The following is a 25,020-nucleotide window of genomic DNA, read 5'->3' as shown; positions in this document are numbered from 1 at the left end:
TGCCTATAATAAATTAAAATTACCTGAATCACACCAAATTCCGCATTGCTGCACTGCACTGCTAGGCAATTTGTCAATCACTTGTCAACAATTGAGATTCATTGCCCAGTCGCCCAGTACAGCTGTGTTATACACCGTTTGCCCGTGCGTGCATTCTTCAACTGAGCGTATACATTTCTACCACTTCCACGTTTAGTTCGATCAGACCTGTATATGGGTATGGCTAAATAAATATGGGAACAAGTTTTTCAAATACTTCAATGCCGAGTTGCTGCGTCAGCGACTGAACTTGGTACATACTGCCAACCTCTTGGTTCTTCAATTGAGATCGGAAATACTATACAGTAATAAGTAATTAAGGTTTAATGCGTGTATGCTGGGGCCACACTTACGTCTAATGCCGTTAATTATCGCACTATCTTGCATTAAACATAGGTGTAACCACGACTTAGCCGCTAATTTATCATTCATTATTATTAATGGCGTTAGACGTTAGGCGATAACACGGGTGGAGGTCTTTTTTGACACATCAAAGCGATTTGCGCGTCATTTATCGCATTGATGTGGCTACACTATCATTGTCTATTGCAACGCATTAGAGCTTCGAGCATGGTTTAATACGGTTGCATAAAAAAGGACTGGTCTAACGAAAAGATAATAGAGGTTTTAGAAGAACGGATCCTAGACAAAAAGCATAAAATAATAATTGACGCTCATATAATACAGCTGTAAAACGGCCTCAATCTCCACGATGAAATTATTTTATCAAATAACGCGTTATTTATTGAGTAGACATCAAATACAAGTGCAGATATTCAATTTACCGCCTAATTTTATATATTATTTCTAACCCAATAAATATAGCGATAATGGACGTTACACGTTAACGCTATTGTGGCCCCAGCATAAAGGAGATATGGTAAAAAAGAGTGCTAGAAGAATAATGTGTTGAAAAGAGATTATTAGTTCATTGTTTGATGCTAAATAGAATATAACTATAATTATTGCACATAATTCATTTAAAATATTACAATAATTATTATACTGTTATTATTTTCTTATTCTTTTCGTTTGTATGTTTTATATACCTCATCATTTTTTATATCCGTAACAAAGAATAGTTAAATGCAAATTAATGTGCAATTATTGCTTACTTAAAATAACAAATATGTGGTAATTATTACCTACCAAGTAATATGCTAGATAAAAATATACTGCATTGTAACAGAATGTATAATAGTTATATAAAAACACCACAAAGTAGTCAACCACAACAGAGCGTTTTTACAACGTGCGAAACATAAAGATTATACAGAATAGTATTGTAAATATTAAAATACAAGACTATGGAAAATCGTATTCTTATATAACAAACACCATCCAAAAAAACAGACGAGATTTGAAACAATACCGTCTAGCGAAAACTTATTCGTCAGAAATCGGATAAGAAAACTATTTTCCAATATATAATCATCCATATTATTAACAACTATAATATGCTGATTTGATAAATCGGTATGTACGACTGACTTCTACAAAGGAAAAACTTGTCCAGTGGGAGAAATCTGACAAAATTATGAGTCGCGACTTCTGACGAAAATAATTTGGACGAAAACGCATCCAAAGGACGGCCGGCCATATGCTTATCACTTTCTTAAATCCTTCGATATTCAGACGTATCATTCAAAATAAACGTCGAGGTTTTGTGTTTTTGGATTTCAAATTTCATTGAAAGAAGAATTAATTAAAGTCTCGCAGATCGAAGGAATAAATTTGAAAGGAACTGTTTGGTAACTCTTCCGTACACATAATTTAAGATAATCATTGTCACATTAAGAAAGGATATGAGTATACCTACCTCTCAAATGTAATAATAACTGTCGCTTATAAATGATTTATATGTATCTACTAAATCAAGAAATGAACGGTGTTCTTGTCGATGTACTACATATTTTACGTAATCCTTGGACAATTAGTCACATAGGTGTACTCAGGCAAATATGGACAACCTACCTACATACGCCTAAAATGTTCTGATTGTAAATTAAAAATTTATTTTAATCATCTAATTTGAGGAAATTTTGTACAAAATTTTAAGGAGAATCCTGTAAATTTTGTTAAACTTATGAAATATTTATTAATATTTGAAGGAAAGTATGTGGAGTAGGACCAATGGTTGTCAAGTAGGTGGCATATAATGTCAGATGGTAGATTTTAAAAAAACAGGATAATATACTAATAATTATATAAAAGAGAATTAAACTGGTGTAAACTTCGCAAAAGTAAATTATGATCACAAAATTTGTAAAAATTGTGATTATGACACTATTTGGCATTCGAATAGTAGTAATTGAGGTGGCCATATCCCTGGCCGAGAAATAGTCAAATTTCTGGCGTTTTTAGGTAGGTCCTGAAATCTTGAAAAGTAAAACGTGTAGAACAAAAGTAAGCCAAAAATAAAATCATTGATGTTCTGTTTATTCATTGTTACTATTTAAATTTTAAGTAAATCAGTAAAGAATGTTTACATGTGGAGTTGTATATAAAAAAGTAAGTATTTTCGTAGATTTCAGTACCTAAAACCTTGATGGTTTGATCGTTTTTTGTACCTGTTTATTCGTTTTGCTGCGGTGTCTTTGAAAATATTCAGGTGGCATGACATAACATTCCTATTATTTGATAAGCTTTAGATTATTCAATTATTAAAATTATTTGTCTTTGTGGAAAACACTATTTAAAGAATTTGACGCCCTTAAGTAATCCATATGAGACTTTCACAGTAAGGTTAAGAAATAGGCAATTTCAGATACTACCAGGTAGCTAGTCTCCTATACGGGTGTCCGGAAATTCATGCAACAAAATTTGGTCATAGATTCTTAAAACAAATTTAGGGGACCAGTATTTTTTCTTTTTACCAACTGCCCCCCCCCCTTTCGGAGTTACAGCCCCCTGAAATCTGCCCCTAAGGAGTCTTTTTTATATCTCAAAACCATGTTGTACGAGAATCACTAAATTTGGTACACAGGGGTTTTATGACATGTGGAATCTCACAGTGCTACTTTTTTTGGCGAGAAACCCCCTTAAGACACTATTTCGTGGGCCCCCTTGTCTTTGGAACCAGAACAATTTGGTCGCAAATTTGATTTTTTTTTTAAATTATTAGTAATCACGATATGCATTCAATCACATTTCGACATTTTTCTCGAAAACATTGCGTTTTACGAAAAAAGTATAAAGAGACAAAAAGTTTGTAAATTTAATGGTTTTCTAGTGGACCGATAATTTTTAAGAAATTTAAATATGCGACCAAATTTTTTTGGCTCCAAAGACAAGAGGGCCCACGAAAAATTGTCTTAAGGGGGTTCTCCGTCAAAAAACGTTGCACCATCAAATTCCACATGTCATAAAACTCCTGCGTACCAAATTTAGTGATTCTCGTACAACAGGGTTCTGAGATATATATAAAAAAGATTATTCTTAGGGGCGGACTTCAGGGGGCTGTAACTCCGAAAGAGGGTAAAAATAAAAAATACGGGTTCCCTAAATTAGTCCTAAGAATCTGTGACCAAATTTTGTTGCATGAATTTCGGGACACCCTGTATTAATAAATATGACTTACTTATTGCAGAAGAAAGTTTCAGAAGCTATAGGATGAGAAAAGATGCAGGTGTTTCTCTATGACTTCCTGATATTTTTTATGTTTTCGACACTCGAGTCACTTACCACCCCTTGAAAAAGTTGCCACTTCATGGATTGAAACACAGTTTTCGATTATTACTCACGAACCACTGAAAATAGTAGACTTCAAATGTGGTACAGTGCAATATCCTCACAGCAGCCAACTTCATGTAAAATTTGAACAAAAACAGAATTACGAAAGGTCTATGGGATTTCCACTGTCAAAAATAATGTTAGTTGAAGTTAAAGACGATTTTATTTTCAAATTTACATAAATGGACTATTTGCAATCAAAATTATGTTTTTTTTTGCAGAAATATTTTGCTCTAATATCTCAAGAATTATAGAAAAGTTGAATCCATTTATAGCACTTATTTTCATTCAATAAATAATATGCATTTGGGAAAATAATTAAATTTGATTTTTCCGTTGTATGGTTCTTGAATAAATGATCAGAAACCGTGATCCAGGTGTATGAAAGATTGTGACGAACTTTCTACGTGTGAACTCGGATGTCACACAAAAAGTCGCCGTCCGGGTAAAGCCGGCCACTCACGTTCCGGTAGACCTGTGCAGGTACACCTGTGCAGGTGAAACTGTGCAGGTAGACCGGAGACCTTTGAATACCCACACACGCTATGGTGAAATTCTAGCGATTCTCTCACTTCCATGGTATTCTCTCGTTCGATGACAATGGCATCGAAAGATGACGCGGACGCGTTGGCTTTGCTAGGCCTCTTATTAGTTGTAAATGGACGTGTAAAGAACAAGAAGAAACGGGAAAAATGGTGCAAAGACTGGTTATTAAAGCGGAGAAATTACAGTCATATAAATTTATTAAACGAGTTGAGATTTGAACCTAAAGATTTCAAAAATTATCTACGAATGGACGAGAAAACATACTTAAAATTGCTTTCTATGGTTGCTCCTCTTATTACAAAGAAGAATACAGTAATGAGAAGTTGTATTTCACCGCATCAGAGATTAGCTGTAACTCTAAGATTCCTAGCAACAGGAAGAAGTTACGAAGACATGAAATATTCTTCAGTTATCTCACCTCAAGCTCTCGGAAAAATAATCCCTGAAACATGTGCTGCTTTGTATAAAGTTCTGTGCAAAGAATACTTGAAGGTAAGCAAATAAAACAACAAATTATTATTTCTTAATGTGTAATGTATTAATTATTTAAATAACATTAATCAAAGCTTTTAAAGTTGGTAAGATAAGAAGCAGCAGAATTTTCTGTACTAGATTCCATAACCACTACATTTTCGGAAGACTGTTGGTGTTCTTGATATCCAGAACAATGTTGTGCGGAACTGGTATGAGAGAACTGCTGCGACTGAGAACGTTGACAGTTGTAATTAGGGTTAAGCTGTAATTGACTTGTTTCTGGTTGGATGTATTGCACAAAATTGGGACTAGGACTGGCTGTAGGGGTAATAGTATGACCAGGACTGGATGAATGTGATGAGGGATATGAGACTGAATTGCGAGAAAACATAGCTGGTTGATATTGCTGCACATTACGATTTGTTGCGTCAGAGATTTCCTGTATATTAACGCATTTATGTTGTAGTGTAAGATGGCCAAGTTCTGCCTCGAAAATAACATCGTTGATTAGTTTTTCTGCGATTAGGCTCTGTCTTTTGTCCAATTCTCTCAGTTTAATCGCAAAACTTTTCGCGATAATGTCAAAACGGTCTTCTTGCAGATACGGGCGCTTAAAATGATCTCGTACAGTCGTCAAAACTTCATTGGTCAAGGAATCTTGGCTCCGCTTTTGTTTACCTGGTCTTGATCGAGCAATGAAAGTGTTACCTTCTCCTGATGAACATGGAACATTTTCATTTTCGGTCGATGAACCTGCGTTGTCTGTTGTAGACGGTCTCTCACAGGATGTAGAATTCAGATCATCAGCAATATGTGAATTTTCATTTTCTTGTGTAGACCAAATCTGAAAATAAAAATGTATCATTAGTTGTTAAAAATGATTGTTATTTTTTTTTATTTTTTTCAGTTTCCTAAAAGTCAAGAAGAATGGAAAGAAATATCACAATTATTTGAAGAACGATGGAACTTTCCACACTGCTTGGGTGCAATCGACGGCAAGCACATTGACATCATTCCGCCAGCTGAAAGTGGATCTGAATTTTTTAATTATAAAGGGCGACACAGTATGGTTCTTTTAGGAATTGTAAACGCAAAATATCAATTTATTTTAGCGGATTTTGGAACCAATGGAAGAATATCAGATGGGGGTGTCCTCCAAAATACAAAATTTTTCGAAATGTTAAATAAAGGTGAATTACATATTCCAAGCGAAGAACGTGTCAAAGAAAGCGCTAGAAATCTTCCGTATGTTTTTGTTGCTGACGACGCTTTTGCTTTACGCACTGATATGATAAAACCCTTTCGACAAGCGGATTTGACTTCGCAAGAAAAAAGAATATTCAACTACAGACTGTCTCGTGCAAGGCGCATCGTCGAAAATGCGTTTGGAATACTGGCTTCGCGATTTCGTATATTTCATACTCAAATTAATGTAGAACCCGAGAACATTGTTAAAATAGTAATGGCAGCAGTTGTTTTACACAATTTTTTGATACAACATTCACCAAGATCATATGCACCTCAAGAATGTGTTCATCAAGAAAATACTGTAGACGGAAGCATCATCACTTACGGGTACAATCCACTTAACTCTAACATGGAAAATTTAGAGCAACGAAACCCGGGAAATATCAATGATACAGCAAAAAACGTTAGAGTAAATTTCATGCATTACTTTTGCCGCGAGGGCAGGGTACCATGGCAAAATAATTTTATTGTTTGAATATTTTTTTATCTGTACTTACCATCAACATCATTCGTAAAACATACAATAAATAAAGTATAAAAACTACTACTTACGTCTTTTATTAACTTACCTCAGATGAATTTTCCTCTACTGGATCCAAGTTCGATGTAGATTCCCTTGGCGTCTCTTGGTCACTGAGAAAGTCAAATAAATCGTAATACCACAATTTAGGATGGTACACTGTGTCAGCTGATGCTCCAGACTTAATAGAATCTCCGTATTTCTTCTTTTCTTTTCTAACATTGCTTCTTAAATTATTAACTTTCTTTATGACTGCATCTTTATTAGCGGCAGGGTCTATTTCCTTAAGCTTCTCCACCAGTTTTTTATAAGCTGCCTCCCTTTTTCCACGATCGTGGTACTCCTTACACTTAATTCGCCACAGACAGGGCTCAGATTTATAGCACTCTATAAACTCTGAAATTACCCTGCGTTGGTCTTCACCACTTAACGCCATTTCAAAAAAGACACAAATTAGAGAACTGAGTACCTGCGCAGGCAATAGTCGCCACACACGTTCCGGTCCACCGTACGGCAGCTCTGGCGCAGGTACGCCGAATCGATTTTCGATACTGCTCAGGTCGCCTGCACAGGTCCCTCTAACTGCGCAGGTTTATTCCTACACACGTTCCGGTTGGCCTGGACAGGTCACCTGCACAGGTGTACCTGCACAGGTCTACCGGAACGTGAGTGGCCGGCTTAACAGGAGTGGAGAAAAGTGTAAACCAGGGGTCTTGATAAGAAAACCACGTTTTTCTATAGGTATACGCCCGTTTATTTACAAAAATTCACCACTGACAAATCAGTGACGGTCGGTAATAATATTCGGAAAATTGCCTACGCTCTATTCCTGGACGGAAGCGGTCACGGAAGCTCTAGGAACAAGGGAAATTGTCGACGCTCTGTTCCCAGACGGAAGGATAAGGAGAGAGGAATCTTGGTAGGAAAGGGACGATACCAAGGGGGAAAAGGACTTACTTGGTGCTGAGAAAATTGCCGATCAACAATACTATTTTTTCAAGTGCGAAGCTCGGTTTTTATAGCCGATTGACGACGTTGACAAATTGTTCATCGAATATTAGTACTCAGACCTGTAATAAATACAAAATTCAATTCAAACATTATCAACATAGGAGAAGACAATCGTACATCGGATATTTAAAGGTTAAATTAATAAAGGTTCATTACAAGATCATAAAATCCTTAAGAAAATACTCGTTTTAAGAAAAATCGTAACCCTGTTAATTGTTATCTTTTTGTTTGTTCTGACGAGAGAAATTAGTGGTGGAAGTTTGTCTCTGTTAACATCCTGTATATGCTACGCACAATAATACCTAAATAATAGTAAAAGAAAAATAATTCGCTTTGAGTATTATTAATGCGTCAACATTTTTTCTCAATTATGTAGATAATGTAAGATTCTGATTATGGGTACCTACTATAAAATAAATATCCTTTCATTAACAATTTTTTTAACGGAACACCTTTACAAGTGGTGTTCTAATAATAATATCTATTCTTCTTAGAAAACTGGTCCCGAGACCCGTAACGTAGCCTCTCGCCGGCAATTATAAGTGATCTCAGGTAAGTAAATATTTCCACTCCTATGTGACCTTGTCAAGGATTTAATATACTCTAGGAACCTCATGTTTCTCAATCAATACATTCCATTTGTTTAAATCACAACGCCTTTAAAATGTGTAGACCGCTTTCAGTATTAAATTTGCAGAATTTTCTCGAAATTTCCAGGACTTCTAAAAGATATTGCATGATTATTTTAAATAAAATCGAGAAAAACTGATTGCTACTTGTATAACTTTTGGTAGAGAATACAGGGTGATTCATAAATGGTGACCTCGTATTCTTTGGTGAATTTTAAGAGGAGTCTTTCCTATAAAGTTTTTATCTAGAACGCTTCGTTGAAAACACAGTGTGTTAAACTTCAAAAAATATTTTTAATTTTTTAAAATAATTATGTAATAACTAGTAAGTGAAATAATTTGAAATTGAGCACATGTATTTATGTAAACATTGTCCAAGATCTAAATTTACTAAAATTTACATGCTCCAGTGGCGGAGATACAAGGTATCGGTGGCATATTTTTCTAAATAAAATAGAACGCCACTGCTTTACGGTAACAACCATGATATTTTCGGATTCGTCTTTCAATTTTCTACAAAAAAAAAACAACTGAAAACACTGTTACTTAAATGGCATGACAAATACTAATCATTCGGTTAATTATTCGAATAAAGAAATTAATAACATTAGTCATCATTTTAATGATTTTATTTGAGTAAATGCTCAAAAATCCATTTGCACGAACACAGGCGCGACATCTTTTTAGTAACGAAAATGTAATTTGTTCCATATTTATTGATGCTTGAATCTGATGAAATTTGCGGTATTAGGAAAATTTCTCAGATTTTGGACAATGTTTGCATATACAAATTTTTGCCCAAAAACGTAATGTTATCTCGTTGACACCAAAAGACATTGATATTTAAGTAATTTATATTAAGGATAATGCAAATGATTTGAAACAAAATAAACACGTTTATATCTTCTGATAAGTGTTTACCAACTGCATGTCCTACACAGGATGTTGGTGAAAATAGATTTTATCCACAACTGTGATAAAAGCTCTATTGCACGCATCTAATCTAGTCATGCAATGTCATCCATGTCACGCTGTGAGGAATAGTGAAACAAATGAACAGAGCTGTCACGTAATAAATTGATCCCACCTAATTGAGTGTTTCACATTTGTTTTGTTTGCGACGAAAACATTTTCTTCCGCAATGTCTTCTGTAACAACCTCAAGTTTGGCAACACCTTTTTGAAACACCCTGTATACCACACACTTTTTATTCTATTTTAAATATATTAAGTTAGTTACCTATTTTAAACAAATTAAAAAATTGTTTTTCTAAAAAATCTTATCAAGTGAAGTTAAACAATGTTCTTCGATACCAGCGATCAGACAATGCTCCTAATGGCCGATATTGCGAGAACAACTACTCTACGGGCTACATGTCCTAACTAATATTGAATTATACAATCAATAACCAATAAACAGCGAGTAATAAACAATTATCCCAAGTAAAAGTTGAAAATGATTAGCATGTCTAAATATAATTAATAAAACACACATGCCTGATAAATTGAAATTGTTAAATATCATTTAGATAAGTATTTTATATTTTGGTCCTCACACCACTTCTGACAAGGTTTAGGTACCTACTGGTTATTAGAAATTTTATTCACTACTAGTTGGGGCCTGTAACAGTGTCTTCCATTTTAATCCATCACCCCGAATAACATTGCAAGATCACCTCCAATTGAAAAACTTCCAGAACAAAAGTTGTAAGGTTTTACCCTTAAAACGGACCCCTGTCCGTACGATATTGATCTTGGTTTTGATCCAGAAGTCAACCTTAGAGGCCATTTAAAGGTCAACTTCAGAATGTCAAATATCAATCCCATTTGTTTTATCCAGAAATGGAAAGAACAGGTTGGTGTTCAAAGACGTAGGTCATACTGATCCCTAAGGGTCCTCTGAAGGTCAAATCAGAGTAAATGTTTGCATTTTATGGATAAGGTTGAATGACCTTGGTGATAAATTTCGTACCAACTGCGGGGGTCATAATTTATGGTCTAATTGTGACCCTGACCTTGAACCCTGTAGTCAAATTTAGGGGCCATTTAAAGGTTAACTTTGGATTTGGTTTTTCTATCCAAAGATGGAAAAAGCAAAGAAAAACACGTTCGCCCTGCAATAAACGTTAGAAAAAAAATACCATGCCACAAATAAGTAACTTCAAACAATATCAAATCTGACCATAGAGAATGGTTGCAAACCATTGGCGGTTTGTTCAAATTTTAATAAAAAAATGTTGTAACGTCATTATTTTGCAAAACAAATTTTGCAGTTTTCCAGTTTTTAAGTCAAAGTCCTGACCAAATTACCTCATTTATAGTCGATTCTCTTTCTTTAATTCAATGAGGCTTTTATAATTTTTAGGTTTTTCAACAATTTCATCCATCTCTACAGAACTACAGAAGTATGTGACACTTTTTAGAATGATTTAAATGCATACATGCAGTAGTATTAATTTGATATTTGATTAATTACAAAAATCAGTAGATGTACTTTTCCAAATTCATTTTTTTTTTTCAGTTATCCTCTCATGAATTATAAAATTAGAGTTGCCGTCCATGTTTACCAAGCAGAAGCTTTTCGATGGTACACTGATGGGCATCTTAAAGTCCCCACTAGTTGGGTCGCTCTCATTCTATCGCGCCCCACCACAAATAATTACGGAATGTTTCAGACTGGGAGTGGGGTGTGGAGATATACTACACCGTGGCACCATAAACTCTTGATATATTCGATAGGGTAAATAATTAATCTGATACCAGTTGCATTTGATAGGTATTGTCTAATGGCTAATAAATGGTAGTAGCATTTAAAACGCATGCGTGAATTTCAGTTGTTCCCGCAGATGCTTCGCCCGATTTTTTTGCTATTGCTCGTAAAAATCACTGAGTTTATTTGTAAACAGCCTAATATGACTCAATAGTTGCGGGGATTGATTTACTGTTTTCAACAGATTTTTTATTTTTTAATATTCTCACCAGTGCAATGGTAAGTTCGATTTTGTGTAAACAGACTTCATTAATTTATAAGTTCGTTTATTATTATTTTTATTATCTTTATTATTATTGTTAATGTTGTTGTTATGTTATTTTTAGTGTTACTGTTATTATTATTCTAATCGTTTAAATATTTATTTCCATTAAAAAATATATAATATACTTTGTAAAAAACGTATTTTTATTTACATCTACTACCAACGTTTCATTGTTTAATTGACATCTAAATTAATTGAAAACTATTAGCTATTGATGCACCAAGCACAATTACGTTTATTATTTTTAATATTAGTTAGAGAGATATATGATGAGTGAATTTATATTTGGTCTATATAATTGTAATACACAATTATTATTACAAAATGGTTTAATATAAACAAAATTGTTTCTTTTTTAAGTAAATCATCTTTACCTTTCACGATTATAGTGTATAAATTATTAATAAATTTTATATTTTCATTTGCAATTTAGGTATATGTTTGATTCATTCTGGAAAACATTAGTTATTTTGTCTGAAAGATTTTGTATATAAAACTCAGAATCAAAATGAAGATTGTTTACTGTTTCATCATTATTTCATTATCATGATTAAAATATGAAATATAAAAAATCGGGTTATTGCGTTTAAAAATCATGTTTGACGCGGCCTTCGGAAACACCCCGCATACTTCATAACATTTTTAAAACGTCCCCCTTATGGCGCCTAAAATTATTTTCTATCCGTATGGCATATGAGTAATATTATCACTATTGGGCCGCCCTGTATGAATATCCCTAGTAAAGGAAAAAAAAACTTTAAATATGCAGGTATTGAATGTTGCGAATAATGATTAAAAAAGTAAATGGTTTTTAACATTTTATTTAAAAAAAATCTTCAATATTCTTATTTAACTAACTAGGAATGTTACATAGGTATCATTAATAAAATAATATATTTTAAAATATCAAATGCAACTGTTATCGGATTAATTATTATTCACCCTATTGAATACAACAGTTTTTGGTGCCACGGTGTACATTTCCAAACAACACTCCCAATCCGAAACATATCTAATTATTTGTGGTGGGGCGCGAGAGAACGAGAGAGACCCAACTAGTGGGGACTTTAAGATGCCCATCAGTGTACTTAAATGATGTAAATTTTTTTTAAAAAGAGATAATTAATTTAACCAAAATTTAAAAAATATATGGTCAACTCCAGAGCAACTTTATTATAATTTAACTTCATCGATGAAACTAAGAAAACATAAATGTACGTGAAGTCCAAAATACATAAACGAAAGTGAAAAATAAATTGATATCTATGCCTCCATAAAGAATAATCAGCAATTACAAGTTATAACCTTCGTAATTTCGTCCATATATTTGACATTTCAATCATTACACTTTAAAGTTCTATATATTATACTTGGTTCAAAGCTTAATTAACGCTTTTTAATAAAGACAAAACAAGTTACTTAACTAATGTTCAAACAAGACAAGCAGAGCTTCATTAAAACAAATTAACGTGCCGGCAAAATTGTCCTTGGAAGGTCCGACATACACAAATGAGTAATTATACATCATAAAAATTGGCGCCAGCATTCGCGACTTTGCATGCAAATTTGTCATTACAGGTCTTTTGAATAACGGCGACAAATTGGTCGTTACAAAATAAATACTAACGTTCGAAAACTAAGGAATCTGCTGTAGAATCGGTGACAAATGAAGCGACCTAACAGATTTAGTTTTTTAATGAACTTATTTTTTAATATACATTTATGCATTTTTAGTAAAATAACAACGAGATGTCATTTAATAGTGAGGAAACAAATAAAAAATGTAAATTCAGTACATACTTCTAACTTTTTCACTAATCATTTAAAACTCACACACAAAAACGTTAATTGCGTATAAAGCAGCATTTTAGAAACAACCCGGTGGAAAATTATTTAAAACAGATTTCTTTGTTTTCCAAAATCAGCCACCTATGATTCTCATACTATATAATATTGTTCCTGAGAAAAATGGGTTTCAATTTTCCATTGTAGTAATCAGTCGTGGATAATCGAGTATTTGGAGGTATTATAATTTTTTTTGTTAATATAAATTAAATATTTTTTAACAATTTACACCGACTTTATTCCATTAATTCTTCTGAAACAGTGCATATAACAACACCGTCAATGTAGTTCTATGAACCAACGTTTAAAGCCTATAGCTTAATGGCTATTGTTTTCAGACTAGTTTGGAGGTCCGCGTTAATATTCTTCATGTCCAATTAGACAAATATCTAAGCATTTTTCAATAAAACTTTATTCGAACTACCTTGTCGCATCGTATTGGTAACGTTAGGCCGATTAATAACTGAACACCAGACCTTGGCCATTCCAAAGAAACTGTTGAAAATCAACCGAGAAACTAGAAATTTCTATCCCCATCCCAACATATATCCTAAAAAGACGCCGAGATAGTTTCAAGCGGTATCTTCGGCGACAAGGGCCCGTTAATATCCTTGTAAAACGAAACGACCCGCCGACCCTTCTGAGGCTGAGGAATGCTTGCCGATTGACCTGAAGATTGGCGGCGACATACCCATCCGCATAGTCTAGTGCAGAGATACGGGAATCTTAGTTTCTGCTCTGAGCTCTGTAGATGCGACAAAATGTTATTCTTTTCCCAAGCATCATAAAATACCTACTAGTATTTAAAATTGTACCTTATACAGAGTGTATTTAAACGAAGGAGCACGCATCTCTTGATAATCTCGAAAACATAAATATCTCGACGTAGATTAATGAAACTTAGAGTAGCAAATTAAATAAATATGTACATGTAAAAGTTTACGAAATTTACATACAATTACAGTCCGTACAATATTTGTTGAGACAGATTTTCTTGGAATTATATCTCAACAAATATCGTACGGTCTGTATATTAACTAGTAGCGGAGATACTGGAAGGCACCGATATTAAGAACGTCAGAATTTCAACACCACTAAATATTTTGTATACGCGGTAAGTTCGTTTGATTCCCATTTTTATTTCAACGGAAAAATATCACGTCGAATGTATTCGTAAAACGATAATAAAAGTTATTGGCGTAGAAATCTTAAATATTGCAAGGGATAAATTGTTAGCCGTTAAATTTTCCGAACTTGCAAATGAAACATCTTTAAAGTAAGGTATATTTTGACCCATTATCATATTTTCGAATTTAGGTTCGAATTTAGACTCAAAATTATGAAAATATTAGATATTAGCATTCCTTCATTAAATTACTCCCTGTATAAATTTCATGACATTTGTCTTGTTAGGCTTATTTTCATAACACATAAATATACTATAATGATCATTGTACCACTATTTTCGTATCTCTATAGATCACTATTAAAATTAATTTTAAATTAAATATGAAAAAATAAAATGCTGATAAAGCTCTTGATTAAGACCCACGAAGGAACAGGAGCGAATCCAGGATTGGATTTTAGGAGAACTGTTTGCACAATTGATGTCTAAAAAAAATAAATAAACAAATTAAAAAAAGTAAACGGTTGTGCAGAAGATTGAGAACTGAGTTTAGAATTTCATTATAGGGGTTTATTGTTATGGTTGGTTCTTTGTTGTTTCATTTGTACTAAAAATAAAATTAAAAAAATTCGGACCGATCTGGGGGGCATCGCCCCTCCCTTAGATCCGCGCCTGTGAAGAAATAGTCGTTATATTCACTATACTACGTAAAATCAGACGTTGTCGCATTACTGCATACAGTAAATATTTTTAGTCGAACAGTGTACACTTTCCATCAAAAGTAGGTAACACATCTCTAAAAATTTTAAATTTAATTTTTTCGTAAACGGCTTGTCTGATTTTGATAATAATTTTTTATTATTTTGTTCTTATTATTATTATTCATCAGTAAGACTGATACAGGTAAAGATTTGTATTAAAAATATCATTTTTTTAGCATATACATAAAATCAGTTTCCTTCAAATATCTTCGGAACTACTCGGAAAAGTAGTCTCATTTGTTTTTTTTTTGTCAGCGAAAGAGAAGTTTTCAATTTTTTAAGAGAAATTTGATTTACCTAGTTTGTTCTCTGCAAACTTAGAGAGTACTTAACTAAACTTTTTGAGTAGCCTTTTTACCTACCCAGGACTTCGATTATATGTAATAAAAGTTTTATATTTCTTTTTTTTGTAATTTAAGGATGTTTTTAAAGTCATTGAGAAGATAAATTGCGAAAAACTGCAAGTTCACAAGAGGGCCTTATTATACCACGTTGGTTTAATAAGGCCCAAAGAAAGAGATTTTAACAAATCAAATATTTTTAAAAGGATTGTCTGTCACTATTTGTGATAATTCAGATTAATAAACTTTGTAGAAAACATGATTTTGTCTTTCTAAACAACAAAATATACTATTTATTGCACATTTAATTTATATGTCAAGTACCTTACGAATTTTTCATATCTTTCTCTAAAAGACAATAATTTTCCCCCTCTAGATTTAACTTCACCTACGTATCAAACTGTAAAAACACATCACTTTTAAAACTTGTTAGTTCTTGAACAAAGTTCATCTTTTACAAGGCTTTTAGATATTGATAAATAATGACTTTCAGTTTTTATTAAAACCATATTTTAAGAAATGAGACTTGGAAATATTACAAATACATACCTAAATGTTTATATTTATTGAAACTTTATTTCCAATTTATCTAAATAGTTAAATCTATGAATAAAATAGAAATGATCATCTGAAATCTTCTATTACGTCAATACTATTCAATAAAAACAATTTTTGTACAATTATGAAGCATGGAATGATAAATGCAGAATCTATAAGTGACTAATACAGAGTACCCCATCGAAGTACCGTTCGCCGTACCTCGGAGACACCGAGGAACATGTTTTACCCAGACGAAGGAGTTACGTTACATACGCGGCCAGGCGCAGTCATCAGGGCAATGGCCGAAACACATTAACAATGAGCAGTTACGGCAATGTGCTAAAACAGGCCGCAAACATTGTTTCACGTGACAAGGGTCAGGCCCGTTCTTTCAAATGAGATCATGCCTTACTGGACGGTTCAAACAACAATGAATAATTTAGCCAGTACTATTAAAAACTGTCACATAGAACAATTGGGTTAATATATTTTTAACCTGAGAGTTAGACTATTGTCTATAGTTACATATTTGTTTATGGCATAGTTTTCGTTTTTTCTGGGTATTTTGTCATCTGTAAAAGAATTTAAAGAACTAACACGCCTTTGCGCCAATAGGATCAGTCAAGGATTATTTTTTATAAAAACTGTTTTGTCTAACAATAAATTTGGCACTAAAAAAAAAACGGACAAATACAAAATATAAAACACTATACAGGGTGTTTGGAAAAGTTGGTACAAAATTCAAGGAGGAGCCAGAAATAGTAAAGAAAGTTCCTATTGGTCCTCCGGAGCACCCTTACTTAGATATGGCTCTTCAAAGGGGTCTCACTATGATTGGCCACGAAACCCTATCTGGCTCCTAGACTATTATTGTCAAAGGCGCGCTCAAACAATGATGATGTTTCTAACAAACATTTATTCTTAGTGATGTTTCTTTCCTCACAACCAACAAAATAAAATACAAGTCACTGTAATAAAACACGTATCTTGATAAATGTTCATACAATTGAAATGTCCTCAGGTATCAAATTCTACAGTACATTCCTGATATTAAAGTTAAATATATACCTATGTATATAATTACATACTAAACAACGCAAGTCATTGACATTAGTACACAGCGATAATAATTAATGTTGCATAATACACAATGATTACATTAATATAATTAGTATATATTTACTTCATAATCCTTGTCTAATTTCCTTTACTTTTACCTTTAGAAAACATTTTTGAAATTCTACAATACCCATATGAAAATTCAAAGATATATGAATATACTATACAAATTACATAACTTTCTGAATATATTTTATTAAATGTTTACCTATTTTGAATAAATATAGCTAATATATCGTTCATATACCAATAAATTATTACTTTCATTTTTTAGGGATGGGTTATTATAGTTCTTATATTAAATACGTACTTCTTGTTGATACGTGACTATGGAAAAGAACGTGCAGATATAATAATCTTGGACTCTTGTTTTTTTTACCTGCAATGAAATAAAATAATATAATACAATATCTGAAATAAAAAAGAAAGAATAATAAGTAAAAAAACATAGTACTGTTCTTGCAGACAGGTGATAGAAGTAGAAGGCAATATTTATTTANCTTGGCAAAAATCTTTCTTTAATTAAAATCTTGGTATTGCCTACAACTACTGATTTCTCTTTGCTGTGATTTTTTTAAGTACCATTTACCTTCCTATTTTATTCTTGTGCTAACGTGTGTCATTATTTGTTCAATGAGCACTTTACCACCTGGAGCCCAAAGCCTTAAGGTGAGTAGTGACTTAAGCATTTTACTCCGAACGAACAGAGAGCACGCACAATGAACAGACCGACTTTGGAGTAAAAATGCTTGCTATATTGGACTTGGACCCGCAGTTTAGTGTTTGTGTACGGATTCAAACGTGAACGTAAACGATGTGATAGTGGCAAGTGGAGTTTTTGCTCTTACACTTTCCTTAACTAAGAAGAAATCAAAATAAATGCGGGCGAGGCACCTCATTTTACTCCCTCATATTTTTTTAACTTTATTGTAAGATATATCACGTTTTCGATTCCATAGTACCAGATGTTTTTCATAAAGTCCAACCATTTTTTCGTGTTCCACTAAGTATATAATATACTCACAATACCATCAAGCAACTGGATTTCTTTGAGCAATTAATTACTATTTACCGACAAAATGTAGATAATGGTTGGTTCGTTAGGAGTAAAGTGCTCGAGTCAGTACCCGCCTTTAGGATATATTATCCCTATAGTTCGCTTTAACTCTCAAAATCTTTCTTGAAGTTTTGCAGATGGTATTAATATATGTCAACAGTCGATCTATCTTGTCAGCACAATTTTGTATAGAGGGTATGTAAGTTGTTGACGGATATGTATCATTTTCCTTGTTCTTCTGAGAGTTCGTTTAATATTTATGTTAGTACATCCGTTTCCTTTGACAGCTGATCTATGGTGATGTAATTCTTCGTTTAAGTTTTCTAGTTCAGAGGCGCCATTCCTTGCATTTATATGTTTAAGATACTTTTGGATTGGATAGTGATTAGACTCACCGTTCAAATTCCATTTCATAAAAGTTAGTTTCCTCTGGTCCTTTCACAGTTTAACACAAGTCAATAAGGACATACACTTTTTATCAATAGGGGATAAGAATAGTGCCTTTGAACAAGTCGTCGATATTGGAAAATAGTCAATTTTTGAAAAGGCAAAATATTAGGTTTAAAGCCCAGAAAATCCACATTCGATGTAAGAAAAATATACACAACGGCCGGAAAAAGTGAATGTTTGGGCTGGAATAGTAGGAAGTCGCATACTGGGACCTCATTTCTTTGACACCAATTTGACAGGCGACATTTATTTTGATTTTTTGTGTTATCAGTTGATTCCAGCTCTGGAACAAATTTTCCGTAACCCTAATGAGCAGGATATACCTGCTGGTGATGTCTGGTTCCAACAAAATGGTGCCCCTCCACATTTTCGCCTCGATGTAAGAAATTACCTTAATGAAGTTTTCCCACATCTATGGATAGATAGAAGGGGACTCTTGAATGGCCACCACACTTCCTTAACTCCACTAGATTTTTTTGTGGGGTTATCTAAAGAGCAAAGTGTATGCGGACAGGACAGATACTATCGAAAGATTGAAAAATCCTATCAGAGAAGAAGTTCAAAACATAACACCAAATGTTATTCAAAATGTAATTGATAACATCGAATTGGGCATTGTGCAATGGTTAATGGGGGACACTTTGAACATTTGCTGTAATAAAATAAAAAGTAGTATTAAATTATTGTTTTCATTTAATTCCTTCATTTTTTTTGATAATTATGACAAAAAGTAGGTATAACCTTATATCGCTGAATTCGTCTTTAAAAGAGCTATCTATTTATATCATAAAATACAGAGCGTCCTATTAAAAAAAAGTAGTCGGTAATGTTATAGGTCTGTCAAACATGACAACAAACAATTGAAAATATTGCAGAAAAGTGCCAATTTCTGTTTACTAATTGAACTGTTTCAGCGACTTTTTAAAATGTGAATTGAAGAAAAATAATGAATATTTATTTATTTATTTATTTACTATATCCAACAGGCCAGTGCCTAATTACAGGATAAGGATAGCAAACTATAATAATAAAAAGAGAAAACAAAATCCAGCTAAAAACCACAAAAACACACAAATATATAGCAAGAGAAATGGCTATAAGATACAAACATAATACATATAATAAAGTCATATAAATAAAACAAGGTCAAATCTATAAACTTAAAGGAGGAACATTATATAAACTCTTTATCTGAGTTATAGATGAACAGAATATATCCAACCGTGATTCAATTACACTGTAATTGGTAAACATTTGGTACAAGGGAGAGGCTTTATATAAATTAGTACGGTAATTTTTTGTTTGGAGAAGAAGTTGGTGCCGTATGTTTAATCGAGGAATATGAAATTTTATAATTTCTACCAGGTCTTCACATTTTATTATGTTATATTAACCTGAGATCTTAGTAAATCTCACTTAATTAAGAAAAAAATGGAGGTGAAATAAATATATTTGAACAGGATCCTAAACATGTGCACCGTTGAGAAGAAGCGCCTACCTACCTATGAGAGAAAATTCAATGTAATGATTCTTCCACGATCTTGAATGTGTATTTGGTTTAATTTTTGACAATTAATGAAGAGAAATAATAAAGCAAGGACAACCTAGTAAATAAAACACGAAGTAGTAAGTATATAAATTAATCCTCAATTACAATTAATGTACTGTACACCCAGTGTATACAACGTGTCCCAAAAGTATGGAAACAGCACAATAACTTTCGAAAAATGCATTTTGAGGAAAAATGATTCAGACAAAAGATTTAGGATTTTTCCCTGGCTATTCAATGGTGACCCTAGATTTGACCTTCAAGGTTATTTCAAGGTCAAGTTGATTTTTTCAAATGTGATGCCCTACTTTTGACCCCGGAAATGAAAAGAGCGGAAAATTTTACGTTCAGATATGTCCTTGACCATTTTCCAAGATGGCGGATCCAAGATGGCGGACGCGATTCCAAAAAATTAACCGATTTATGCCAAATTTGGTATAGGGGGTTTTTGGGGTTACTGACTACGAATCTGAAATCAGTTTTTGAGGAATTTTAGTCCAAGATTGCGGATCCAAGATGGCGGACGCGGTTCCAAAAAATTAACCGATTTACGCCAAATTTGGTATAGAGGGGTTTTTGGGGTCACTGACTACGAATCTGAAATCTGTTTTTGAGGAATTTTAGTCCAAGATGGCGGGTCCAAGATGGCGGACGCGATTTCAAAAATCAACTGATTTTTGCCAAAATTGATTGAGTGAAGGTCACGGTCAAATCAAGGGTCACCGTCAGATAGACAGGGAAAAATCCTACAACGTTAGTTATGGTCATTTTTTTTGCAACCCGTTGTTTTCAAGACAGCGCGCCAAACCATGCGTGACCTTGATTTGACCTTTAATGACCATCAGAGGTCAAATTCAGAAAATGGTCAAGGACATATCTGAACGAAAAATTTTCCGCTCTTTTCATTTCTGGGGTCAAAAGTAGGGCATCCCATTTGAAAAAAATTTACTTGACCTTGAAATAACCTTGAAGGTCAAGGTCAAATCTAGGGTCACCATTGAATAGCCAGGGAAAAATCCTAAATCGTTTGTCTGAATCATTTTTCCTCAAAATGCATTTTTCTAAAGTTATTGTGCTGTTTCCATACTTTTGGGACACCCTGTATAGAAATAAGCTAATGTTATCTTGTTAAAATATGGTATTCTCGAAATTTTATATTCTAAAACTTAAACACCTATGTTTTAATTTATACGATTTTTAAATAACTATTGTTACTGCTTTTTACTTCTAACAATAAGTAGGTACCTACAGGGTAGGAAAGTACCGATGGTCTATCTGAAGTTACGTGAGAGCGATAAAGTAAGCCATAGAAATCCATGCGATAGAGAAGGATGGCTATAATGAAGGCGTCTGATAGTCACCGCCCGTTTCGCCCTTCCACAAATAAGATCCACTTCTTATTTGTGGAAGGGCGAAATGGGCGGTGACTATTAGACGCCTTCATTATAGCCATCCTTCTCTATCGCATGGATTTCTATGGCTTACTTTAACGCTCTCACGTAACTTCAGATAGACCATCGGCACTTTCCTACCCTGTATAAACAATTAAAAAGAAAAGGAACATTCAATAAATATATATCGATGGATTACATGATTTTAATTATTTTGTTGATATTGTTCACCTTCGATTGAAAAATGTACTATGTATCTACCATTATTTACTGCAAATCATATTATTATACAGGGTGAGTCAAGTTTTTGTATTCAACTAGTCATTTAACAGTAAATAGGTCCTAAGAAAAAAATTCATAGAAATAGATCGTAGACCAATCAATTTGTTTTCGGGATATAGAATGTCGAAATTAAAAAAAAATCAGGTTAATTAAAGTATCTCTTAAGATGGTTGACGTAGATTGATGAAACTTGGGCAAATGACTTAAAACTAATTATAGGCACAAATTCACCGAGCTGCTACTCAGAGCGGAGATACTGGAAAACATGTCACTAAGAACCTTATTAATTTCAACGTTTTTGATTTTATTCCAAGAAAATAGGTCATGATTCAATTAATATTTTTTAAAATTTAAAATAAGCTTATGACAGATGTGTATATCAGCAACAACTCCTAAACATTTCATTTTATATAAAATGTATAGGATTTTTTTATTAGAAATACAATTTCAAATTCAATGTAGGTAACTACAAAAAAATCGTTGGCGGACCAATTTTAAATTTTTAGAGGCTATCACTCCTCAGATAATTACATTGTACTGTATATCTAACAATTTCTTTAGTTTTTAATAAATCGAATAGTACTGAAGTTATTTTCGTTTTTTTCAACTATGTCGTAGACTTATAGTAAATTAAAAAATAATAATTCCCAAATGTCTAGTTTTCTACAATAAAGTCATTGTTTTGAAACAAAACCCAGACATAACAATTAAAATTAAACCCACTTATCCAATTTCCAAAATAGGTACCCTTCCTGTCAAAATGCTACGGGTCTTAACGAGGTTCTTAATAACAGAGTTCAATAATATTTTCGTCATTACTTGACACATATGTAAACCAATTCAGTGAATTTTTGTCCATAATTAGTTACATCTTTAGCTCAAGTTTAAACAATTTACATCACATTTTTTTTAATTTCAACAGAAATTTAAATACTTTATTACGAAAACTAAATTCTACCACGTGTTTATACGAACTATTTTTCTTAGATTGTTAAACTTTGACAACAATAGCAAATTTTAGTTTTTAGAGTATTTTAAAGGTCTGATTTTGTACATTTTATAAGCTAGAGAAATCTCCACTTGAAAGAAGCTTGCAGCATTCAAGTTCGGAGACCTTGCAAGCCAGGGTATATGATATGTAGACCCTGAAATCAATCTGCCAAGCAAAAGATGTAGCGTATTCATAGACTGAACAGTAGTATATGCAGAAATACTTTTCCAGTATATACATGTACGGATCAAAGTTAACTGTTACAGTTTGATTATTGCCATCATGCTGTTTGTGTAAATTTAATAAATTTTCTAAAGCCTAGTACTTGAAGTTTGTTCAAATAACCATCCACATGGAAATGAGTCATATCGGTCAAGATAAGTACATTTTTTCTTACAAATTTCTAAAAACTACTCTGAAAATTGAGGGGCGTGCTCTTTTATCCCAATCTTTTGGTTTTTGAATAACCTGAATTCTGTATACAATATACATATATGGTATTCGAAATGTTCAAAGTTTGAAAATGCTTTTTGGAGAAAATGGCTTGTTTTTTAAATAAAATAGAAGGCATCTTCGTTGGACATCGCAAACGAAATTAGATGCACTTATCCTACTTGCAAAATACTGAGTGATGTTGAAATGTTCAATGTTCCCAACAGTACGAACGAGTAGTATCAAGTTAATACGAAATAACACTTTTGTAGATAACAGTTTTGTGTCAATTGTTGTATTTCACTCTTGGCTAACCCAATAGTCACAAATTAAACTTTCTAATTTTCATAAAATATTCATTATCACGACTACATTTGAATATATAAAAGAAGTATTTATTATTTTTCCAATTTAATCATAGTGAAAATAAAACTGCTGTCGGTAGTTATTATAAAAATATCGGCGCTTTAATGAAGCGAAGCAATTAAAACATGGAAACGTTATCGCTAATTAAACTCTATACAAGCCAACAATATTTTCGCATTTCTGGTTCTATTGCCTTCTTAAGCGGTCCACAGACGATACGGTTTATCGTACAATACAAATTGATTCGACTGATTGAATGATAGTTGAAATTTGTGATGTGTTCATATTTCACATCTTGTGTATGATACAACTTGGCGTTATGGATTTTAACCATCGACACATTTAAATGACACATTTATGTTTTACAAAATTTTTGGCATCATTCGACTCATCGAAACGATTTCATGAGGTAGTGATATAAAATTTCAGATATTCATAATAATATATTTTCTTTCATGATTTTAAGACCAACTGATTCTAGTTAAAAGAATCTTCAAAATTATTCTCTAAGTCATTCTTGAAATCAGATAGTAGTAATAAAAGAAGAAGGAGAATAAATTGATGAAGGTTCAGTTCCCGTTGCCGTAATTCTTTCCTGGATCATTTTGTTCTTTTTTTTTGAGTGTTTTTCATTCACTTACAAAATTACCACAATTGAGTCTGCTGCTGATAAGATATCTGGAGTTGTGATACTTATTTTACAGGTTAGTATTCAAACTATTCCTGTTAACTCCGGTCGGTAGCTTGATAATTGGAAAACTTTTTTGTGCCTGAAGCAAGAAGATCGATCTGAATAACATTCTATTCCAACGAGATGGTGCTAATGCCCATACTGCTGTTACAGCTGTTCAATCTATGATTATAACCTATGTATTTTGTCTGGAAGTCTGATCTCACGGTTTGTAAGGCCTTCGGACTTGAAGGCTCCAGATTTCTTTTTATGTAGATTAGATTTTTCAAGTTTAAGGTGTACAAGAATAGACCTCAAATACATACTTCAAAAAGTGAAGTTTGCATTGAACGGGAAATAAAAAACATTATAGCGTTGTATTACAGTGTGCAATGCTAAAATTTTTTTTAAGACCAACATTTCAAACAAGTTTTTTTAAAAATATAGTATTAGAGAATAACATTGCCTATTTCAAACTAATAAATTTCATAAATAAACATGTCACAATATTTAATTTTGTCAATTCCACCGTCTGTTGAAATAAAAAAATAATTTATTTAAATATATCTTAAGATATTTGACCTAATTTGATGAAACAAGGATTTACTCAATTATGAACAAAAATTCTCTACAAATACGTTAATCAGTAATATTAGAGCACATTATAATTAAGAACCATAGTATTTCAACATCACTCAGTATTTTGGATAAGAGCATATAATTTCGGTTGGGATTTCCAACGAAGATGCCTTCTATTTTGACAAAAAACAAGCCATTTTCTCCAAAATTCTTCGTTACACAAAAAAAACATGTATGAATTTTTTGTATGTCTCAAAAACTAAGCGTTCTATCATTCCATCTTCATTT

General features: G+C 32.8%; 3 protein-coding genes across 3 annotated transcripts in view; 1 reads left to right on the top strand and 2 right to left on the bottom strand.

Annotated features, from left to right (window-relative positions):
- Positions 1 to 25,020, bottom strand: part of LOC108912647 (spectrin alpha chain, non-erythrocytic 1) — a 222,883-nt gene that overhangs the window by 182,191 nt on the left and 15,672 nt on the right. The gene's annotated exons all lie outside the window — the stretch shown is intronic.
- Positions 4,235 to 6,586, top strand: LOC111691844 (protein ANTAGONIST OF LIKE HETEROCHROMATIN PROTEIN 1-like). Its single transcript, XM_023455241.1, has 2 exons — positions 4,235 to 4,809; positions 5,699 to 6,586. The coding sequence occupies exons 1-2, from the start codon at positions 4,348 to 4,350 to the stop codon at positions 6,512 to 6,514; spliced, it is 1,278 nt and encodes a 425-aa protein (XP_023311009.1). The 5' UTR covers positions 4,235 to 4,347; the 3' UTR covers positions 6,515 to 6,586.
- Positions 4,827 to 7,055, bottom strand: LOC111691845. The gene is made up of 2 exons (XM_023455242.1): positions 6,609 to 7,055; positions 4,827 to 5,635 (listed from the first exon to the last, which is right to left on the bottom strand). Exons 1-2 carry the CDS (start codon positions 6,993 to 6,995, stop codon positions 4,874 to 4,876), a joined length of 1,149 nt encoding a protein of 382 aa, XP_023311010.1. The 5' UTR covers positions 6,996 to 7,055; the 3' UTR covers positions 4,827 to 4,873.

Source organism: Anoplophora glabripennis, unplaced genomic scaffold (assembly GCF_000390285.2).
Source record: "Anoplophora glabripennis isolate ALB-LARVAE unplaced genomic scaffold, Agla_2.0 scaffold547, whole genome shotgun sequence".
Lineage (NCBI taxonomy): Eukaryota > Metazoa > Arthropoda > Insecta > Coleoptera > Cerambycidae > Anoplophora > Anoplophora glabripennis.
The sequence above is the reverse complement of the archived record's forward strand: the minus strand, read 5'-3'. Positions and strand labels throughout refer to the sequence as shown.

Excerpts from the sequence above, each read along its gene's own strand:
- LOC111691844 (XM_023455241.1), top strand. The coding sequence starts at position 4,348 with ATGGTATTCTCTCGTTCGATGACAATGGCATCGAAAGATGACGCGGAC. Across the intron at positions 4,810-5,698 it reads TGTGCAAAGAATACTTGAAG|TTTCCTAAAAGTCAAGAAGA; the intron begins GTAAGCAAATAA and ends TATTTTTTTCAG.
- LOC111691845 (XM_023455242.1), bottom strand. The coding sequence starts at position 6,995 with ATGGCGTTAAGTGGTGAAGACCAACGCAGGGTAATTTCAGAGTTTATA. Across the intron at positions 5,636-6,608 it reads TAGAGGAAAATTCATCTGAG|ATTTGGTCTACACAAGAAAA; the intron begins GTAAGTTAATAA and ends TTTTATTTTCAG.